At 35.1% G+C, this 23,516-nt stretch overlaps 2 protein-coding genes across 3 annotated transcripts; one reads left to right on the plus strand and one right to left on the minus strand.

Moving 5' to 3' along the window:
• Positions 1-429: 429 nt before the first annotated feature.
• LOC104242505 (uncharacterized) lies at positions 430-5,484 on the plus strand. Of its 2 annotated transcripts, none has more exons than XM_009797572.2 (10): positions 430-516; positions 837-963; positions 1,069-1,223; positions 2,608-2,895; positions 2,990-3,116; positions 3,684-3,791; positions 3,892-3,994; positions 4,085-4,210; positions 4,629-4,822; positions 5,084-5,484. In XM_009797572.2, exons 2-10 carry the CDS (start codon positions 911-913, stop codon positions 5,172-5,174), a joined length of 1,245 nt encoding a protein of 414 aa, XP_009795874.1. In that variant the 5' UTR covers positions 430-516; positions 837-910; the 3' UTR covers positions 5,175-5,484. The 2 variants fall into 2 exon arrangements, with proteins under 2 accessions (XP_009795874.1, XP_009795875.1); XM_009797573.2 differs by lacking the exon at positions 430-516 and adding an exon at positions 619-702.
• A 390-nt stretch (positions 5,485-5,874) lies between these two features.
• Positions 5,875-9,581, minus strand: LOC104242506 (large ribosomal subunit protein bL28c). The gene is made up of 2 exons (XM_009797574.2): positions 9,179-9,581; positions 5,875-6,250 (listed from the first exon to the last, which is right to left on the minus strand). The coding sequence occupies exons 1-2, from the start codon at positions 9,399-9,401 to the stop codon at positions 6,018-6,020; spliced, it is 456 nt and encodes a 151-aa protein (XP_009795876.1). The 5' UTR covers positions 9,402-9,581; the 3' UTR covers positions 5,875-6,017.
• Between the last annotated feature and the right edge of the window lie 13,935 nt (positions 9,582-23,516).

A 23,516-nucleotide genomic window follows, 5' to 3' on the forward strand; every position in this document is an offset into this window, starting at 1 on the left:
GATGATTTTGTGAGTAAAAATGAAAGAATGATGGGTATTTATAGTTGAGAATAGGGAAAAAGTGTAATTATAAAAAGTTTGGTGTTAAAATAAAGTTTGAGGGTCAAATGGCTATTTTTTAAAAAGCCAAACGGCTAAAATGGCAGGCCAACGACTAGTTTTTAAACTTCTAACCGTAATTGTTTTTTGAAAAATAGTCGTTGGGCCCATTTGGCTCAGTTGAACCGGCCCAGGTCCGCCTGCCGGTCCCGAGCTCGCGGTCTATGTTGGGAGGACCGGCCCACAATGGGCTTTTAGGACCGTTAGAAATAGACCCGTTTGGTCCGTTTGCTAGCGATCCCGGGCTGGCCCGGCCCACACTACAACCTTAGTCTATTGAACAAAGAACAAAACAAAAGAAACCGAAAAAGAAAAAAGAAAGTTTACAGCCCTAAAACCCTTTTAAAACCCTTTACATTTCTTCAACTGTCCATTTTCATTGCATCAAATTCCCACAACCAAATTCTTGTTACAAAGGTAAAACTACTGATGCTAAACTCTATGTTCTGCAAACCCTTTTATTCATACCTCTGCATATCTCTAAAAGTGAAAAGTAAAAAAATGTATTAAAAGACAAACAAAAGAGTTCACTTCTCCTTCAATTTGGGGTTGTTTGTTCTAGCTTCCTTTTTTTTTCCTGACATTTTGAAGCACTAAATTATGGTTCGTTTTTGTTTTTACTTATTACATATTCAAGATTGCTCCTTTTTTTGTGTGTGCTTTCATTTTTCCTTGAATGTTTTTTAGGATCAAGAATGTAACTTAACATATTCAAGGTTTGTTCTTTTTATTTTCAGGTTTTGTCATTTTCCTAAAAGGGGGTCATTTCTCAACCTGTAAGAGTCATTTTGGTGTTTTTTTAAGTTGAAAAATGCCAGACATTGAAGTGCTTGTGAATGATTTTGTTGCAAAGCTCAGTAAACGGTTAGTATAGTTATAGCATTCTTTTTTCCTATAATGAATTAGACTTTTTATTTGAATTTTGTCTGATTTTTAGCTGAGTAATCTGCTTTTGTTTATGGATGATAGTAAGGTTGAAGGGTCACAAGCAACTGCTCGTTTAACGGCAGAGTTGCTTCGTTCTGTAGTTTCATTGCAAAGACTGCCACCTATCAATCCAGCTGCAGTACTTATTGAAGCTGTGAGGGGTATAGGCGTAAAGTTAATCGCTGCCAATCCGGTTGGTAAGCATTTTATCTGCTCTTACAAATATGATGATCCCTTTGTAGAAATTTGATGGTCCAGAATGGAATTTTCTTGTTATTTGTAGTTTATGATTTTTCCAATCCTAGTTGGTAGTGGGGAACTCGGATGCCAAAGACATTTTTAATGCAGAATAGGTCATTTGCGTCTTATATTCAATCGCCTATGGATTTGCTTTGTGTTTAGTTTGATGCCAGTTTCTTCATTTCTGAATTTCTACGATAATTTGAATGTGCCTGGTTATCCGATTCTGTTAATCTCGGTTAGATGTCACTCGTAAAACACATTTGACATATGGTTAGTCAAGAGTCAGTAACTTAGCTGCATTTGTTTGTTTCATTTAAGGACTGGAATTATGCTAACATGTAGTAAACTATTACCTTTCTCCTTTTTTTGTTTTGTTTTTGATGAAGTAAGATGTTGTATTAAAAGGCATCAAGAAGATGCAAAAGATCTGCTGTTTCTTTCTGTCTTGAAAACATTATGCTAATGTTATACTTACCTTGACATATTTTTTGGACCTAGATCTTGAGGGAGCAATACTGCAGGAATAGGCAATCAATAAGCTCTTGCTTAGTGTGTGAGATTTACTTTAAGTTTGGGACTAGATTTTGTAGTTTTGATGTTCACAACAGAGCAGTTTAAGTGGATCCAAAGGATGCTGATGGCTCTTCTGCACATTTGTATGCAGCATAAATGTGATATTTTTGTTCTTTTCACAAAATCCAGGTGCACTTATAATCTGTCCCTAAGCTGATCCTGTCCCTAAGAAAGTAGGAAAAAGAAAAATAGTCAGAAACTGATAAAGCTGGCCCTTACAAGCATGTTGATAGATCAGCTAAATAGCGCACGCTGTCTCTCGCTCCTTCAATGTCTTTTGAAGGTGGGTCCATAGAAATGTTGATTGAGAAAGCATAACCTCTTTCAACACCCTGATTGGAAGGAGTTGCTAGATTTCCCATTGTAAATTGCATTTGATAAAAGGTTCCACCTGTTACTCGTCATGTATATTCATTCATACTAAAAGTTATTCCCTTCATTCCATTTTATGTGGTGGTGTTTGACCAAGCACCGAGTTTCAGAACCAAAAGAAGCTTTTGACACATAAGCTAAATGTGTGCAAAGTACCAACATTACCCTTACTACCAACAATTAAATGCGTGATGGTGAGAATTCCCCCTTTCATATTTCTTTTAAACCAGATAGATGTGTTCTCCAGTCGTTGGTTCAGTGACAAGGATTGTCAACAGTACTTTAAATGAGAAGTCACAGAGAATTAATGACCTTTAATAAAAGCACTCCAGATTAAGTAATCATATTTGTTATCCGAAGAATAATATAACCAAAAATTTGATGAAATTGCAGAGCTTGCTGTTGGAAATATTGTTAGGCGTGTTCTTCATATTATCCGGGAGGAGGATCTTTCTCTTTTGGCCAGTAAAACAGGCGACTTAGATTTATCAGCTGCAAGTGATGATGAAGGAACCATAGACCACGATTGTGACCCAATTCAGTCTGCTGCAGCAGCTGCAGCTAAAAGCTTTTTACGATCTCCCTCATTGCATGCACTTCTGGAGAATATGCCCGATAAAGCTTTACCGAGTAACATATACACCTCCTCTTCGGGTGGAGATTCTGAAGAGAAAAGCAAAGGTAAACACTCATGTGCTACATGAGTTTAAAGCAATTTATAACAGCAATCATTTTTTAGTTTCAGCACTGAATTATCTGTTATTCTGTGTTGCAGCTGATAAACTTGCCAGGACTCGGAAGTTAAAACATGACGTCATTGAGGCAATTAACATACTAATTGAAGATATTGATACTTGTCATGAGCTGATCGCAGAGCAGGCAGTTGAGCATATTCATCAAAAGTACTTACCTTTTACAGCATACTGGAGAATATGTCTGTATTGTGTTATGCAAACTGGATGTCTTTTTTTTTTTTTTCTAAGTAATGCATACTAGATATTTCAAGTAACATTATAGTATGAACTGAACACACTCAATGGATATTGTTGTTTCACTGTTTCGCCATAGTTTACTGTCCGAGGGTTTTCCCTTCACAGTGACACAGGGCTTACAGCCTGGGTTTGTGACAAATGCTACTTGCTGGATAGACATTTTACCTAATAAATTTACACATTCTTTCACATCAGTGACAAATCTATGTTCCGAAAGTACTGTAAAAATGACAAATTTAGGTTGGTAGCCTAGACATTTTACAAAATTTATGGTGGATGGCCTTCCTCACATTGCTCTTGGATGATAAAGTTTCGATCCTAATTGCAGCTCACATGTTCTTCGCGGTTTCAACCTTTACCTCTAATGTATTTTTTCGTACTTTTTCCCCCTTTGCGGGCATATTGCTGTATAGCTGTATGGGACATGTCTTTTCTAATCAAATGTGATAGCTCATTAAGAAATGCAATTTTTTTCAGTGAAGTAATACTAACATTAGGTAGTTCAAGAACTGCCTTGGAATTCCTCTGTGCCGCAAAAGAGAAAAAACGGTCTTTCCGGGTGGTTGTTGCAGAGGGTGCACCAAGGTTTGTGGAGTATTCTGCAATTTCCAAGAAATAAATTAATCTCGAAATTTATTTCTCATATTAACCGTGAACTTTCCCTTCTCCGTCTGTGTTTGATCAGGTACCAGGGGCATGCTCTTGCAAAAGAGCTGGTAGGAAGAGGTCTACAAGCTACAGTCGTAACAGATTCTGCTATTTTTGCAATGATTTCTAGAGTAAATATGGTACTTAACTTTCTGGATTTGCTATTTTATCCCTACTATCAATCTGTACTTGGGCTACCTGTGCTTAGAACCCTAATCTTGTTTGTGTAGGTTATAGTGGGAGTTCATGCAATGATGGCCAATGGTGGTGTTATTGCACCTGTTGGTATGAACATGGTCGCACTTGCTGCTCAAAAGCATGCTGTTCCATTTGTAGTAGTTGCCGGCATTCACAAGGTATCTGAGCTTTACTGGCTCTTCCATGTATTTAACTGTCAAAAAGGTTTAATTAAGGGGAGGGAGAAAAAAGATCGAAATCTTGTGAGGTATCAAACTTGTGCTGTCCAGCTATTTAAGTGGCTATTCCTTTAACTCTTTAACAATTGGCGGTTTTTATGCATCTCGCTGATTGTCACTCCCGAACTAGAAGGCATCTGATAACACGGGAAGACCTCAGTTTTTCTGGTTTGCTAAATCATGTTAAGAACCTTGAAATGTTGTGGAAAATATGATTCTGTTCCCTTGACATTAGGCTTTGCAAACCCTTGAATTTGTTACAAACTTTTACATTTGCCGCCTAAATACACACTCTTTTTCTACTTTTGGTTGTATTTATTATTAGTTAATCCTTTTAAATGTTTTCTTTCTGTTACAGTTGTGCCCTTCATATCCACACAATCCAGAGGTTTGTCTTAATGACATGAGATCCCCTGCTGAACTTCTGGAATTTGGGCAATTTTCCAATTGCATGGATTTTGGAATGGATAGTAGGGCTCCTCTTGTTCAAGTTGTTAACCCCGGTTTTGACTACGTGTCAGCTGAGCTTGTTAGCCTTCTCATCACCGACATGTAAGGACACTTTACCATTTTTGTATTAGAAGTTGGCTTGCAACAACAAATACCTCAATCCTGAAATAGTACATTAAAGAATTGTAATATTAAAACACAATTGATTCAAGTTTCTACATGCAAAAGTTTGGTTATTTGGAATTATTCTCAAGGTTCAAGGGAGGAACGTAGGGGGTATTTGCAACGTATTATTTTACCACGCTAGGGATTAATCAGTAGTTTTATGATAATAATACTTGTTACATCTTTTCTGATTTGCAGTGGAGGCCATAACCCATCATATATGTATCGTCTCATTTCCGACTACTACTCAGCTGATGATTTTGATTTACAAGGGAGACAACGTAAATGAAGGTGATTGGAGTAGAAGTTACAGCCAGAAATGGCTTCCTTACATAGAAGAATGTCGCTGTGCACCTTGACTCAACGGACAGTTGTTGATGGCTGCAGAGTGTGGAACAGATGGGACTGAGATTAACCAAAAATCAAATGGAAATTGTTAAGCTTTTTCCATGTGGTTGTTCTGTTTGCTTAAAGGATAGCTCTAAGTGAGCTTTAGCTGAAATACTCTTCATCATACTGTAGTCTGTTCAGTCTATGTTTGACTTGTTTACTGTAAGATCCCAAAGGTGGTAATACTAGCTTGTTTTCTTCTTGTTATAGATGAATGTGCCTTTTTTTTTCCACCCTTTGTCCGCGACTGGTAAAGTTGCCCAGAGGTCACGGGTTCGAGCCATTGGAAACAACCTCTTGTAGAAATGCAGGGTGAGGCTACGTACAATAGACCCTTGTGGCCCGACCCTTCCCCGCGCATAGCAGGAGCTTAGTGTATCAGGCTGCCCACAGCCTTTTTCTTTGTCAACGACTAAGGGACGATCGTGTGAACTTCAGAAGCAGCATCACTTTCAAAGGCTTATTCAGGCCAAAAAAAAAAATCCTTAGCTGTAAGATAGTGTTTTTATTGGAAATAGTTGATCAAGGAATTCCCAGGCTTATTTATGAATAGCATGCAATTACAAGGCTAAATCTTTTCTCTAAGCTATAAGAGAATATTTTGATCAAGATATTCTTGGAAAGAGTAATATTATGAAAAGCATATAATCAATAAATCAACAAGCAGTGCCAAAAAATATTAAGTACTATTTTTGGGGCATCAAATTAGTGAACAAACAAAGATGCTATCATGTTCAAGGTTCTACTTCTTGCTAAGATCAATCCCAGCCTTCTTGGCAACAGCATCAAGTCCATTTTTCTCAATGGTTTTTATGGCCTTTGTTGACAACCTTAGTTTCACATAGCGCTTGCCTGCCTCCCACCAAATTCTTTTGTATTGAAGGTTCACGAATTGCAATTTTTTCGTCTTGTGGTTAGAGTGAGAGACCTTGTTTGCCCTGTTGGACTTCTTCCCAGTGAAGGGGCAAATTCTACCTGAAAAACAGAAAATATGCTCCATTGTTATTCTATGTTGTACTTCATCACAAAAAGGCGCCAACATATGTGAACACGGACTACAAAAATTGCAGTGATATAGTGATTCTATGATCTCATCATGTTCTTTTGATAAGTAAGCAAAAGTTTCATTGATAATCCTAAAGCCAACACTAACTGCTGGACTTGACGAAAAGGAGTCAACCTTCTACAGGTTGTTGTCACATAATGAGTATGAATTGACCAAGCTGTTCTAATCATTATATGTACTTACTCCAGACGGGCTAACACACTAAGACTCAACTTTAAAGAATGTACAGCTGTATATTTTCCTTCCAAATCTACGCTCCTGTAACATGCTTTCCAAGGCTCTCATTTCACTAGTTCAGCTCGTTAAGAATAAAGATACAAGTGGACAAAGGATATTAAAATGGTTACCATTCTACTTGACAGCCTAAAACCTATCTTCATAAACTTTGGACCTCAATAAGTAGCAGTATTACGTTCCACTATTAGACTGCAAGTTTTACAAAATGGCAAGCTGCAGAACAGGAAAACCTGCCTAAAAGAAAATCCTGCTTATTAACAGGAAAGTTGGAAAAGCAAGATAATGAAAACTGCATCTAATCCCTCAAAATTTATTGAAACATGAAGCTCCGCCTTTAGGCTGCGCAGAGTTAATGAGACCTAAAAGGCCTGAACTCCAACCACAAGTACAACATCTTATCATCAGTATATATATATATATATATATATATATTTTTTTTTTTTTTTTTTTTTTTTTGGGTAGCTTAGACTCTAAGTTGCAGTACAGAAATGCAAAGTTTTTTAACCAAGAAATGCCTCTCTTTTTTAGCATATGCATACTGTCATTGATATCACTTAGTATAAATTTCATATGTTATTTCACATGGACTGGGATTTAGGAATTAAAACAAGAGGTTTCGTCTTCCAGTTCTCCAGTTACCTTAACAAGTTATAGCTCCAAATCCAAGAAATAAGCATTTTCCACGATATCCAAGAAGTTCAATAAAGAGAGGCAGTCCTGTATTGAAGAAACAATATATTCTCTATGCCATTTTGATTGTCTATTCTGTTTTTAAGGTCTTCTGCTCATCAATCAGTAATTTAGTTTATGAAGGGAAAAGGAAAGACAAGCAATACTTCTAGCAGCCATATGCACATCATTTAAATGACAATTGGCAGATTGTCTTCCTGCATGATCCTATATCGATGTGTTCCAGTTCAAACAGCTGTCGACATACAAGTGAGCATTATTTTAATCTCTGTTTAGTGCTTTCTACTACATTTTGGACCGTCAAAACTGGTAAGCTATTTTGATGTAATAATGAAGTGTGACGCAATTGATAACATCATACTGCAACTTTTATCCTAAATACTCTATAACGTTTCACTTGGACAATCTGTTATGTCTTAGAACTTCTTCCTCCCTAAGTCTGAGAAAAAAAAAAAGATTCGGGGAGGAAAAAACCCAGAGATCCTTGAGCATATGAAGTAAACTAGAGACGAACTTCAAACTATATATCAAATTCTATCAGTATTGTTCATATTAATGCAGTAAGTGCCGGAAATCCCATTAATCAGTTTAACATAGTCCATCAAACCCTTTCCACTTTAATAATGCACAAGCCAAGGTTGTCCTATCCTATTTTCTTGTGACCATAGACACATTTTTAAACCAATCCAGTGACACCACTTTAATATCTCCTCTATAAGTAAGAGCGCACTGGAGGTTGTTTAGTATGGGCATTAGATTATACGGTTGTACCGTTGTAGACTATATGGGATGAATTAATACATGAATTGTGACGTGTAACTAAATAATAAGTGAATTACAATCAAGTGTTTAACCAGATTTTATGAAACAATTATATTTAGTTTGCAACTGAATTAACTTTATTTCAAACTTTAGCAATGGTTTTGGATCCTCCACATTGTAAGGAACAATTTTCATCCCATATCAACAATACCATCTTTCACTTGGTACTAATAATCTCATATAATGTGTTATTAACACAAAACACATATCTGAATTCTACACACCCAACTACTAAATCAGGACTCTAACATAGAAGGAACAATTGTCTGAGTAGTGAGTACCAAATACCCCATAATGATTTAGGTCCCATGACCCTTTAATTACAGCTCTTAACACACTTAAATGACTCTGTATGCACTGAAATGAAAATTCATCACAGTAACATTTTAAAGTTATCATCTTTTCTTGTTTCCCATCAATGTTTATAAGAGGTCATCAATGGAGCAACTCTACAATTGTGCCAAGACTTTTTTTCCAACAACAATGATGTTTGGGTCAGCTGTGCACACCATTCAGATAAAATTTTACATATTTAATACAACAATTGTTCCTCAATTCCAAACAAACCGAACATGCTTCTCCATTTAAGCTCATGTCAAAAGCCAAATTAGGTGCTAGCCAGTGGACCAGTGACAACACTTTAGTATATACATATTTAATAATGGCTGAATAATATCTTTTTCACATTCTCATATACAATTCACTTCATTAACGAAACCCCACAATTCATTTTACCCTTAATGGCCTGCTTTTACGACCAAAGAAATGTTATGGCATGTTTGAAATCACAAGTCCAAAAGTCTTCATTTCTTTCTTAAACTCTGTACCGAGTAAAACTATGTCATATAAATTGAGGGAGTACATATTTAATAAGCACATAATTTTTGTTTTTCAGATTCTCAGAAACAATTCAACTCATTATCAAAACCCCACAATACAAACAAACAAAGAAAACAGCAGACACTTTCTAAACTCAGCATTAGACCGAAAAGAAAACAGCAGACACTTTCTAAACTCAGCATTAGACCAAAAAGAAACACAGCAACAAAGAAAAACACAAAGAATAAATAAAGGGGCAGAGAAATTACGAGCAACAGGTTGAAGAGAAGGCTTGAAAGGAACAGAAAGTGGAGCTGCTGAAGAGCTAAAATGGGTGCTTGAAATCTTGAGACCACTCAATTGGGAAGTTACAAAACTCAACTCTGATCTCAGTTTCAACTTTGGTAAAGAAGCCCTTTTTGCCACTGAAAATGTCCTGTGACTACTCACCACTGGTCCTCTCAGGCTTATACCTGCCACCATTGTTGCCATTTTTGGTTCCAATTCTTTAGAGTTTTAATCTTTTTTGCTTCAAAACTCTTGTTTTTGATGAAAGAGCGGATAACGAAATGGATTGTGGGTATGGTTTTGTTTCTTGGCCTTTTGTTTTTGCGTTTTGCCTATGGTGAAATTGGGAGCTTATTGCATGCGGTGCGGGTGCAAAGGTATTATTGTGCATTTCTTATTCGCTATTCCTCCTTTGTCTCTTTTTTTTCTTGAAGTCCTTTTTGTTTGGCACAGTAATAGTACTATATTGTTGTTTATGTGACACTATTTTTTTATTAATTGATTTTAAAAATAATATAATTTTATAATTAGAAATAATTTAACTTAAATTCTATTTCACTCTTAATGACAAACTGTTATAATTACATAAATATTATAATATATTCGAAAAAGGTCCGACAATAGCCCTAACGTATTGAAAATGACTCAAAAATACCTTCTGTTAACCTTTTGGTCCACAAATACCCCTAACATTTGTTTTTGGGCTCAAACTTACCCCTATATCTAACAGAATTAACCCGGTCAATTTTTTGACTTTAACTTCGCCATGTGGCATTTTTAACCCGCCACGTATATTATTTCTATTAAATAAAACGCACCTGTATCTTTTAAAATACCCAACGACCCTGACCACGCTCATATATATTTGGACGGTCGGCTAAAAATAATTATATTTGCTAGTTAAATATATATAAAAAATATACATTGATTATATATAAAAATATGTATATTATACATTAATATTTTAATATATATTTTACATGATATTATTTTTGGCAAAATATATAAGTTAGCACCTTAACTATGAACCAAATCCCTGTTACATACTTCTTGTGGACGAAAATAACTTTACACACTCAACCTTTACAGAGTGTGTCTAATACACACTACTTTTGCTACGTGGCACGCGCGTGTTTAACAAAAATTATAAGCGCGTTAAACTGTAGAAATTTTCATCCCAATTCTTACTTAAAGGACACGTGTCAAAATTTTAAATTTTTGCTTTTTAAAATTATTTTGTTTCCCTTCACTTTAACTCACCTCTCCCTGTTCTTCCCCAGAACCCCGCCCCTATCAATTTGTTGCTGACCTTCCTTCTTTCCCATTTTCATCTTCTTTCCCACCCTTTTTCCACCATCTTCTCTGTCCACCATTTTAAGAATAACAATAATATAAAAGGGCTTTGGGAGAAATTGATAAAGAAAGTTAAAAGAAATCTATATCTAAGAGAATTCTATAGATCTGGGTTTGAATCATAATTAAGTAGTAACAAATTAAGAACACAAATTTAATGTGGTAGAATATTAATTTGGTGTTGAGGGATATTAGAGATGAGCCAAAAGATGCCGAGAATTAATTGATTCTATTTGTGATTTACATGCCATTTTTATAAAGTTGTTGTTTGTTGCTTGTGCTTTCATCACTTTGGTTGCTTATTTGCACTGAATAATACCACAGATTCTGGCCATAATCAACTGTCAAAACACCTAGTCTTTTATTTTATCGGAGAAGATGACCGTGAATCGAGCAACCATGGATTTGGCCATAACCAACTTTAATGAAGTTTTGAGTTTCGCATACTATTTCTTGTGTTACATTTGAATCTGGACTCACAAAACTCGTGATTAATGTACTTGAGTTCCTAATTTTGCTTTATAATCGAAAGGTGATAGTTGTGGATTTTTTATGGTGTTGGCGTCAATGGAGATTCGGTGCAGAAGAGAAAGGGATAGAAGGGAGAATAGTTTAGGGGTATATTTGTAATTTCACATTAATTTATTTTATTTCAAAATTAATGACACGTCGTATTATATTATTGGTGCGTGGCAGGCCTCACTTTTTCTGAGATGCTTAAATATAAAAGTAATGTGTATTAGACACACTGTGAAAAGGTTGAGTGCGTAAAGTTATTTTCGTCCACAAAAAGTGTGTAATAGGAATTTGGTTCATAGTTAAGGTGCTAACTTATGTATTTTGCCTATTGTTTTTAGGAAAAATTATACGGTGTAGTTTTCCGTTCAAGTTTTGCAGATCTTAACAAGTTTGACAAATATAAATTTTAATTTGCAAACATAAAAATGATAATGTTCTATTTATATGACCTTCTAAAGGAGAAGCAAAGAAACAGATGGAAAGAAAATTCTTTAAAACTTTTAATTATATACATATCCAACTTCCTAGCACATTAATGGACTTTACTTGATCTTTTCAGTGGGAACTAATAGTGTTTTAATGGAAAATTTTATTTTGTGTGTTATACAATTGACACTAGTTGTATGAGGTAAATTTTTTGTCTCACAGTTTTGTGGACCCAAAAGTGTAAGATTGGGGTCCACAAATTTGTGAGACAAAAAGGAGCCTCATACAACTAATGTAAGTTATATGAGACACAAAATAAAACTTCTTGTGTTTTAATATATAACGATAGAGCTAAAATATTAGCAAAAACTGTCGTTCCATTGTCAGATTTGCTTAATAAATTCGAGTTATAGATCATAATTAAGGGAAAATCTCATATTAAAACAAGGCAAAATACATAGTTTGCTCCCGGAACTTAGGACTAAATCCCTGTAATACACCTTCTGAGCACGGATAACCTTTTACACACGCAACCTTTTCAAAGTGAGTTTAAGACACACTACTTTTTTATTGACCAGTTTTTTGTTTGGAGACCGCATCCACGTACCAGTTAAAATGCGACACATGTCATAACTCAACTATAAATAAATATATACTTAAAATAAACCTTAATTGATTAAACTTTTTCCAATAAAATTAAATATTATATCACCTTATCTCCCCTCCCTCCCCCCCCCCCCCAAAAAAAATATTCCCCAAGCCTCCCCTCCCTCATCAGCTTCCTCCTCCTCCACCGTCTACCCTCTTATCCAATCTCCCTTCCTATCGGCTTACTCCTGTAAGGCTCCAATCCCTCCCCCTTGTTTACTTTAAAAATATGAGCAATAGCTAGTAACAAGTGTGAGCACGTAATTTTTGCCTTACGAAAACTACTCCTAAAATAAATCAAAAAATAAAATAAATTTCTTTTACTATGTAATTTTTTGAATTTGCGTGGTGTTAAATATTTGTGTTATGTCCGTAAATGTTTATTTTATCATAATAAAATGAAAAAATACATGTTTCATGTATATCTAGGATTTAAGTACGCATTTAAGAGATAATTTAAATAAAATCACAAAAAATATGCATTCGTTCTATTTTTAAATGTGTTACTGTGTGATTAATGTTTTGACTATGTGTTAAATAGTTGTTATAGATTAATCAATATATTTTTGTGAAGTTAAAATTGTTTTATAATTAAAATTGAAATTTAAATTAGAAAAATAAATTAGTTGAAAAAGGAATAAAAAATCGGACCCGGATTTAAATCTAGGCCCAATTACCCCAACAGCCCAATCCAACATCCCCTGTCCGGTCCAATTTAGACCAGACCAAACGACGTCGCTTCTGGATTTTTAATCTGGGCCGTTGATTCATGTCAATCAAACGGTCCAGTTCAGCCCCTTCACAAAAGGAACGACGACGTTTAGGGCAATCAAATCTGAACCGTTCATCCATCCTGATCCTACGGCCTCAAAAACTCACCGAGACCCGATCCATTTCACCCCCGGGTTGACCCCTTTCCCCAACTTAAACCAAACGATGTCGTTTGGTTAAGTGGATTGATCCTAGCCATCCATTCTACTTGATCCAACGGACGATACTAACCCACCCCACCCCTATATAAGTCCCCAAGCCTTACCCGGCCCCCAACTGAACACCCCCCCTCCTACACTGTTCATCATCGTCCCCCAGACCCCCCACTCCTAACCCTAGCCGCCTTAGGATTCCACCGCCTGAAACCCGGCGGCATCAACGCCGTCGGTCACCACCTTGACACCCCAGAACCCTCTGAACACCCTCTATCCGTATATGTTACCTGCTTGGTTCGAATCTCCCTGGAGGTTCTCGAATCTTCATTTGAAGATTCGAGCCAAGTTCAGACTTGAACCAATCAACTCCAAATTAACACCATGGCTTCCCCTAACAACCCTTGTTATGGATCTGAAGATAGTTTGGCTCGAATCACTTCAGAGCTTCTCGAATCTTCTTTTGAAGATTCGAGTCAAACAAAAATTACCCAGATCTGTTCCAAAGTGACACCAAATAACCCCTAGGCTTCCCTCACCCTTGTGTCGTACTTGGTTTCTCTCGAATCTAACCAGAAATGATTAGATCCCAAATCGAGTTTTTAAGAAACCTAAAAAATACCAAACTTCTGGATTCGGTTCAGATTATGATGAAGATTGAGGTTTAATCGACCTTAGTCGAAGTATGAAAATACTTCGACTAAGGTCAGTTTGATTTCAAAAAAAAAAAAATCCGAAGTCCAAGTTGAGTTCGAGTCAGAATTTAATTAAAGTTCAGAGGTATTTTTTCTATTTATTTTTGTGTATTCTACGTGTATTGTTGTCCGTATTAATAGCTTGTTAATTTTTCATCAATTCTGTCATTTCTGTCTATTTGATCCGAATGTAAATTGTTTCTGTTGGTTGCGGTTATTTACAATATGTGTAATCGACTCGATTAAGTTCGTCGATTAGTTATATTACGAATTTTTTCATTTCTGAAAATGTTGACTAAAACAGTCTGCTTCTATTTTAGACTAGTTATTGACAAATGTTGTAAATAGTCAATTGATTAATGCTCGTCAATTAAATCATGATTGTCTGTGAATCAGTGAATTCAAATGTATGTTGTATATGTTATTGTCTGAACATTAAAAGTTTCAGGGCATTGTCAGCATTGACAATGATCCTGTGTGTGTTTGATTTTGGTTTAATGTTAAGTCCAGTCTGAATGATTTTGATAATTTCAGAAATATGCTGTTATGATGTTAGTTCTGAATTCAGTGTTGTAATGTCCAGTTTGAATTCCAGTTTACAAAAGTTGGTCAAATACAATTGTGTTTAGGAGGTTAATAGGATTGATTTAGCTGTAAATCAGAAAGATAACTGAGTCTGTACAGATTTTAGAATATGTTTTGCTGAAGGTTCTGATTTTTCAGTAATAACATTAAGATTTCAGGGGCACTTATGGGAATGAAACAGTAAAAACAGGGTGTTAGTACTAGTATATTATAATGTAATGTTAGTTGCTATTAGTTAATAATACTAATGGGGAACAAGGGATAATGGGGCTGCTGAAAATCATGTTAGGATCATAAAGTATTAAAAGTAGTTTTTAATGGAAACTTTCTAATTTTTTAAAGGGATAAAGGGTCCATCCAGCACTAAAAGGGTGCAACCAGCCCTGTATAAATACAGGAGCTGGACAGACAGAAAGGGATCAGTTTCAGAAGAGAGGGAAATCAGCTTTTTATAATAGAGGGCAGTCAGTTTTTTTAAGATCAGTTTTAGGAGAGTTGGAGAGACTTGAAGAGATTTTAAGAGAAGAAATCAGATTTGAAAAGGGAAATTTACTCAGATTTTAAGGACTGCGATTTTTTTTTAAGAAAAGGAAAGAGAGGAAGAAAACAGAAAAAGAAATAGTAATCTGAAGCAGATACAAAAGCAGAAACAGAAAAATCAGAAATAGGAATTTGAAACAGATAGAGGAAAGAAACTGAAATCTGAAAAATGTTATTTTTCTAGAATCTGTCCATTGTTTGCTTGGGAATATTGTTCGGTTCAAATCTAAAATTTTTCTCAAGTTTCTGTCACTATTCATCTGGGTTCCTTGGGTCTTATTATTGCTCAAATCTGTGGAAAAACTGGTATTCTGCTGATTTTGTTACTGCTGCTACTGCTGAAATTTTCTCCTTCTGCCTTCGTTTTCCAGGTACATGTCTTTTAAAATCATGTGGTGAAAAGCACCAACATGATGAATAGATGAAGTTTGAGAATTATAATTTTGTCTTCCACGTGTTTAAATTCAGTAGTTCAAACTTCTGTTTTGTTTCGTGTAGGTTAATATGACAATATGCTTGATACGATAACTATTAGCTAATTATTTCCTTTTGAAGTTTTGTATAAATATTGTAACAAAGTTATTTATTTCGAATTTTCATTCAGTATAAGTTGTATTTTAATCATCAAAATAGGGAACATGGCAGAAAACTGGCCATTAATCGCATCTCTTAAAATTGCTAGTATAGACTAGTATGGAAATTTCAAGATAACAGCATTACTAGTCTATGTTGTTAAACATCTGATTTTTAAGGCTAAGATAGTATTGATTGTGTCTTGTTCATATTTAGCATAATAATGTTCATGTTCATAATCAATAGCCGAAAGATGCATCGATAAAATCTGTTATATTCACGATATTGGCATATGGTGAATGGTGTAGGGGTATATTCATGTTATATGTGATATTGTCTTCTTAAGTCAACGATTTTTTTTTTATGTCAGCCAAATAACTCGTATAGGTTGAGAATAAAAATTGGGTTGATTAAGTATATTTCGAATTCAATCAATAGCAATTAATCAAAAATAATTAGGCCTATCAAATTAAGAACAAGCAATGTAGAAAGAGATTAGATTTATAATGTATAACAAGTTTAAGAGTGTAAATAGTAGCATTCGTTGCAAAAAGAATATTGAAAACTCTTCGAAAATATCATTTCCTTTCAAGAATTGAAATTTTTTTAATTTCATACGTTATTCACATTTTAGTATACATATGTTGTATTTACTAAAAATAGTGTTAATCATATGTTTATTCTTTTCTTTAAATTTGAATAGTTTGGAGGAATGTAATTCATACGCGAAATTATAATCAATGGGCGACAATCAATAAATTGTGATTTTTTTTAAGAATTAAGAGTATTTTAAATGAAGATTTCTCATAATATAATAAACAATTTGTGGAAAAATCCCTAATATCATTATAAATATTTTGCGCAATTAGGGATACGTTCGCGTACCCTGATTATATTTTTAAAAGCAAAAATTCGGATTATGCGTACGCGCAATTTCGAGCGAATATTTAATAAAGGATTTTTCCAAAGGCGTTAAATCAATTTCATAAAAACCCGAGATGTACGGTTCACTATTCAATAAAAATAAATATTCTTGATTAAACACAATCTAAAAAAAAATGATTGTTTAAAATATTATCAAAAAATTATTGTGTACACGTACGCGTGACACAATTCCGCATTTTAAATTTGTAACACGAATATACGTACGCGTAATTCGATTCGAAGAAGGGTCCTTAATCACGATAAGTATAAGCGGTAGTAAAATCAGATAACATAAATATATTTAATAAAATCAAGATGATTAAGCCAATAATAAAAACAGTTAAGCGACCGTGCTAGAACCACGGAATTCGGAAATGCCTAACACCTTCTTCCGGATTAACAGAATTCCTTACTCAGGATTTTTGGTTCGCAGAAAAATAAACAGAGTCATATTCTCCTCGATTCAGGGATTATGATTGGTGACTTGGGACGCCTCAAAATTCCCAGGTGGCGACTCTGAAACAAATAAACAAATCCCGTTTCGACTGTCCTTTAATTGGAGAAAACTCCCCATGCGCCCCGCGGGCGCGGCAAAAAGGAGGTGCGACAACAAGAATTCAACAAATACAATCTATTTTAAAGAGGAAAACACTTAGAAATAGAAAACAAATCACACTGTTGAAGTATGTCATCTGCACTTCTAAAAACTTAAATAAGGAGTAATTTTTTTTTTATAGAGAAAGAGAATTCAACTCAAACTCACAAAATAAAAGAAAAAACCCACATAACATAAAACCTGACATAATTAGATCCACCAAAACACTTTTAAATGAAGAAATTACAAGTCTTTATTATAACTCAAGAACATCAAATTGCATATTATTTGTTTAAACTCAAAGATGGAATCCAAAAATGGCATGGCTTGAAGATCTTAGCTTCTGGGTTTAACTCAAACTACTCTATTTTGTATACAAAAGGTAAGGGCTTCCATGGTTGCTACCAACAACTGAGTTTTGAGAAGAAAAAAAAGAGAGTTTAAGAGACATGTTTCAATGGTGAAAGTATAGTGGTTCTTGGCAGGTGGGTGTTGGTTAGGATGGTGGAGAAATTGTGGAGAAACGACGGTAGAAGGTGGGTGTTGAATTTGGCGGAGGATAGCCAGTGAATTAGTTTAGGAAAATGGGGAAAAAATAAAATAAAGAAAGAAAATAATTTTTTTACTGTTCATGCGCCTTATTTTATTGGTAAAACACGCACTGGTCACGTTGACAAAAAAGATTTGTATTAGACACACTTTGAAAAAGGTTGGGCATGTAAAAAATTATCCGTGCTCAAAAGGTATGTCATAGGGATTTGGTCCTAAGTTCCGAAGACAAACTATGTATTTTGCCTTAAAACAACCGGGCTGCCTACTTTTCAACTTTATAGTTCATATTTCAATTTACAATTGAGTAGCCCAAAAATACAGGTCCATATCCAAAAAAGGGGCGTTTTCCGTTATTTGGGACTCGGAAGCGGGATTTTGTATCTTTCAGCGGGATTTTCTCTCATTCTTTCCATTCTTCTTCCCCAAATCTACAAAAATGCGATCTTGCAGTTAATGCATGTCACGACCCAAAAATCCCTCCGAAGGAGTCGTGATGGCACTTAGCCTCTAAACTAGGTAAGCCTAACATTAACTGAAATAACATTGATATTTGCCAACTTTAAATTCAATAACTCTTAACAATTTATAATTCCCAAAACCGGTGGTACAAGTCACAAGCCTTTCTAAGAGTAGTTATACAAAATAAATAGATCACTGTTCTGAAACAAAGGGAACAAATGGAAATAACTACAATTGAAGGTGACTCTGAGGACTGCAAACGCTGCAGCAGGTTTACCTTGAGTCTCCACCGCAACGAGTAGCTAAATTCGATCAAATACCTGGGTCTGTACACAAAATGTATAGAAGTGTAGTATCAGCACAACTGACCATATGTGTTGGTAAGTGCCTAGCCTAACCTCGGCGAAGTAGTGACAAGGCTAGGACCAGACTACCAAATAAACCTGTGCAAAATAGCATACAAAAATAATAGGAAGAAGATAACAATGATGGCAACAATGATCAACCAGTGATATAAATAGCATGCAACAAGAACACCATAAATGTTTCTCAACAAATAATAAATACAAGTGCAATCAATTAATCAAGTCCTTCAAATATAAATCTTCGCCTATAATCCTTCAAGTAATAATCTCTAAGATAATATGCTTTTCAATAAATATATTTCCTACAAATAAATATCTTTCAGATAAGCATCTTTCGAATATAATTCTTTCGAGTAAAGGTCACCTTGTGACACCTCATTTCATAATCATAAATAATATAGGTCTTAGCCCACTTTCATATTTTCATGGCACCTCGTGCCCATATTTATGTCACAACCGCACAGACAACTCACGTTCCATTAAATAAAACCATAATATTTTCCCCGGCACCTTGTGCCCACATATTTCTGTCTCACATTGCACAATAATATTCTCATGTTACTCAGCTCATAGGTTCCATAACCCAATACAATTAAGAGTGTTCAAGGAGTCTCATTCACTTAACATAAAGTAGAGTACAACTTCCAACCCAATTAGGAAATCAACAAGAAAAGATGAAATTATTTTTTTTTAAATCATTTGATAAAGAAAATACCATTTTCAATGAAAGTACAATATCAAAGGAATCATTACCTTTAATACGAGAAAATAATAAATCAAAACATAGTAGGAATTTCTTTTTAAGTAAAGTACAATCTCAAACGGTTTAAGGAAACTTTAGTTGAGAAATCAATTGAGTTAAAAATGTAATAATTCTTGAAATTTGAAGTATTGAACATATTAAAAAAATAAGGCGATGTATTATAAACACTATGGATTCCAACCGAAAGGATCACAACAGTAAAGGGATCTAAACAGTTAATACACTTGAATTGTTAATAACAAGTAAACACAGCAAACAGAAAGTGCACGACATCACCCTTCGTGCTTTAACACTCTCTCACCAAAACAATACATGGCATCATTCTTCGTGCTTTACACTCTTCCTCACCCAAGCAACAAACACAAGGCAAATAGGGTAAGGGAATCTATAACATCGAAATAAAATCAAGTAATAACGGAAAATCAGTAAATAAACGTACAGGACAACATAACTCAATTAGAATCAGGAAAAATCAAGGACAAGTGCACGACATCACCCTTCGTGCTTTTACTCTCGTCCTCACCATAAGAATCAATATAAACTACACGGCATCACCCTTCGTGCTTTACACTCTTCCTCACCATAAAATCAATATAATCGGTACGGAATTGTACATCGTGCGGCACGACATCACCTTTCGTGCTTTACACTCTTCCTCACAAAATCATACACGGCATCACCCTTCGTGCTTTAACACTCTTCCTCACCCAAACAACAATCACAAGAAATAAGGGCAAGGAAATAAATGAAATCACAATAAAATTCCGGTAAGGGAACAATAGTACAACAATCAAATAAACGGAAAGGGAAACAACATCAAAACAATAACATCCCGGCAAGGGAGACAATAATATCAAACAAACATCCCGAAAAGGGAGACAATAATAATAATAACATATGAAGTGCAATAAACCACAACGGAGTCATAATAATTATAATATAAGACTCACGGGCATGCTTTACACCAACGTATAGATACTCGTCACCATGCCTATACGTCGTACTCCATAATTAATATGTAGCAAATAAGACACAACTCCTAATCCCTCAAGCTAAGGTTAGACCAAAAACTTACCTCGCTTTGTAACTAATTCAAAATTCCAACAAGTCTTTGCCTCGCGAATTCGTACCCGAAATTCCCAAATCTAGTCATAAACAATTCGATTCAGTCAATAAAAATTATAGGAATTAATTCTATATGAAATTCTACATTTTCATTAAAAATTCGAATTTTACTAAAATTACGGAATATGAAACCTCATCCAACCACGAGTCCAACCATACCAATTTTACTAAAATCCGACATCAACTCAACCCTCAAATCTTCAAATTAAACCAAGAGGGTTTTCAAGATTTTTCCAATTAAAATCACCAATTAAATGCCAAAACTAGTAATAGATTCGGGTAATCTAACCAAAATTAAGTTAAGAACACTTACCCTGTTGTTTTCTCTGAAAATCTCCCGAAAATCGCCTATTCCCGAGTCCCATTTTCAGAACTTAATGTTCTGTCCAGAAATATTCCGGGTACTGTTCACGCATTCACACTGTTCACGACTGTTCACGGGGGTACTGTTCATGGTACTGTTCACGGGGTACTGTACATGATGCTATAAAAAAAAGACAGCAGCTTCCCAAAGAGAATTTCAGCAGCTTTTTCTACCCGTTGACCTTCCGAAATCCACCCGAGGCCCTCGGGACTTCAACAAAATACACCAACAAGTCCTAAAATATGATGCGGACTTAGTCGAAACCTCAAATCGCATCAAATAATGCTAAAATCGTGAATCACATCCCCATTCAAGTCTAATGAAACTAAGAACGTCCAACTTCTATATTCGATGCAAAAACCTATCAAATCAAGTCCGATTGACTTCAAATTTTGCACACCAGTCATAAATGACATAACAAAGCTGTGAAAATTTTTAGAACTAGATTCCGACCCCGATATCAAAAAGTTAACTCTCCAGTCAAACCTAAGAAATCTTTAACCTTAGATTTCTAGATTCCGTTAAATGACGATAATTTGATCTATGGACCTCCAAATTCGCTTTCGGGCATATGACCAAGTCCCAATTCATGATATGGAACTACCGGCATGGTCAAAACTTTTATCCGGGTTTGTTTGCTCAAAATGTTGACCGAAGTCAACTCAATTGAGTTTTAAAGCTCTAGTTCACAGTTTAATCCATTTTTCACATAAAAACCTTCCGAAAAATTAACTATGCACGCAAGTCGAGGAATTATTGATACCAATTTTTAAGGTCTTAAAAATACTGAGATGATTATTTAATTTAAAGATGACATTTTGGGTCATCACATTCTCCACCTCTAAAACAAATGTTCGTCCTCGAACGTACTAAGAATTATTCTCAAGTTACCAAATTGATGATTTTACTTTTACACAATTATTCGCGGCTGATCCCACATTATCGCATTCGACATAAGTCCGACAACACATTTCAATTGAGATCATTTCCTTTATCCATATTCGTAAACTTCAAGACCAAATTTCTTACACTCCAATCATTTCTAGAAAGGTCCGATTTTTACGTCAACACACGATATTAGTCCCGACTGGCTATAGCAACTCGTGCCTATGCACCCATCAAATACGGGGCATTACATTCTCCCCCACTTAGGGTCATTCGTCCTTAAATGAGAAGTAGAGTCTGTCTTCAAACACATAATGTAACTTATCTCTTTCTTTGCACATCTCAATATCCCAAATTTTTCTAACTCCCAAATTTTTCAGAAATTTCAGTAGAGTCTCCCCTGTAATTGGGCATATCCACCTGTTAGAGTAACACCAAAACAACTCCTAACAACATGTCCACAACCTAACAACGCACCACAAAGTATATATCAATAACACTAATCTCCGCATTACAAGCACGTCATTATCACAATGATATCTTGACATAAAATGCATCATATATATGACCATAGCCACATCTTTGGTCTTAATGGTTGTTCATAATAGATTACAACATCACCAATTAACCTCATGTTAACAAAATTTCGTTTCAAACCTCCAGATTACTAACAACAAGGCATGGGGATCTTATAATTACTTACCCGAAGTAACGAGCCACAATTTAACGCCACCTGGGCTCTCACCTTGTAGGCTAAAACTCAATAGTTACAATACAATTTTGGCAAATTATGCACATAAATATTCATATAAGAATTTTCAAATAAGCCTAATAGGCATGACTCCCTACAAGTGCTACAGCACAAATTTTAATTTCACAAAAGGAGAATTTAAACAAAAAAAAAAATTTACCACCAGGACCTCGTCCTTATATAACATCCACCACAGTTTGTAGTCCGGTTTAAATATTTTATATCATATAAAAATGTGAGGATCTCATCCTCAACTCTGAATCACAAGTATTTTGCACATTGTGCCAACTAAAATTTTCCATTTCTTTTCTTCCTTCTTTCAAATAATTTCAGTTAAACAAAATCACAACATACAATGATCCCTCTTACCAGTAGGGCATATAATTTACAATGGAAATCAATTATTTAGAAATTAAATCAAACTCAACGAATTGATTAACAAGAGTCACTTTTAGCCTCACAACTATTTTTAGTGACCAACATATAATGATAGACATAGCTATCTCCATATAATCTCCCAACAGAAGTATTCACATATGTAGATTTAAGAATTATGAAGCTCACTCATAAGTGGAGCACAATAGGAGAACTTTCCTCGATGCTCAAAACCGAATCAAGTTAAGAAAATTTTGACTTTATAATAATTCGAGACCGTACTTATAACGATACCGTCGGGTGTAGCAACCAGTCATACTATAGTAAATATATCAACAGACTGGGTCTCCACCTCTAATATCCTGACCTCTACCTATGGTTGGTCATGTAAGTGGAGTAGTAACTGCAATGGGGCACGTAGCCTGAGTGCTTTGACGAAATATGTCTCTCCCAAGTCTAGGATAATTTCTCAAGATGTTCCTAGTATCACCATTTTCATAACAACTCATCCGCAGTTCGACTGCTCATACTAATTTTGTACCGGATAATTTAAATAACCATTGCAGGAAATTTCATGTCACTGGTACATTAAAAGATGATTGCCCCACGTAAGTGCCCTGATTAACTGGAGCACTATGAGTATTCTGAAATTGTTTCCATGTCCCTGTTGATACTGAAATGTAGAATTATTAAGGACGCGGGAATATCAAAAGTCCCATCATCATTCCTTTCAAATATCAGCTCTTAATCATATACAAGTTTCGACAAACATTTCAATACCACATATATACAGCTCAAGCCAAAACTAATATAACACATGACCCCACAATTTGAGTGTTGATAGTAAACTCCCCTCACTTAGCACGAAGCCATATGAAACATTCTGATGATTCACAATA

This window comes from Nicotiana sylvestris, chromosome 1 (genome assembly GCF_000393655.2).
Source record: "Nicotiana sylvestris chromosome 1, ASM39365v2, whole genome shotgun sequence".
NCBI classification, from domain to species: domain Eukaryota; kingdom Viridiplantae; phylum Streptophyta; class Magnoliopsida; order Solanales; family Solanaceae; genus Nicotiana; species Nicotiana sylvestris.

Coding starts and splice junctions, on each gene's coding strand:
- LOC104242505 (XM_009797572.2), top strand. CDS start 911: ATGCCAGACATTGAAGTGCTTGTGAATGATTTTGTTGCAAAGCTCAGT. Junction 1,224..2,607: donor AATCGCTGCCAATCCGGTTG/GTAAGCATTTTA, acceptor ATGAAATTGCAG/AGCTTGCTGTTGGAAATATT. Junction 4,823..5,083: donor AGCCTTCTCATCACCGACAT/GTAAGGACACTT, acceptor TCTGATTTGCAG/TGGAGGCCATAACCCATCAT.
- LOC104242506 (XM_009797574.2), bottom strand. CDS start 9,401: ATGGCAACAATGGTGGCAGGTATAAGCCTGAGAGGACCAGTGGTGAGT. Junction 6,251..9,178: donor TTCTCTTCAACCTGTTGCTC/GTAATTTCTCTG, acceptor TCTGTTTTTCAG/GTAGAATTTGCCCCTTCACT.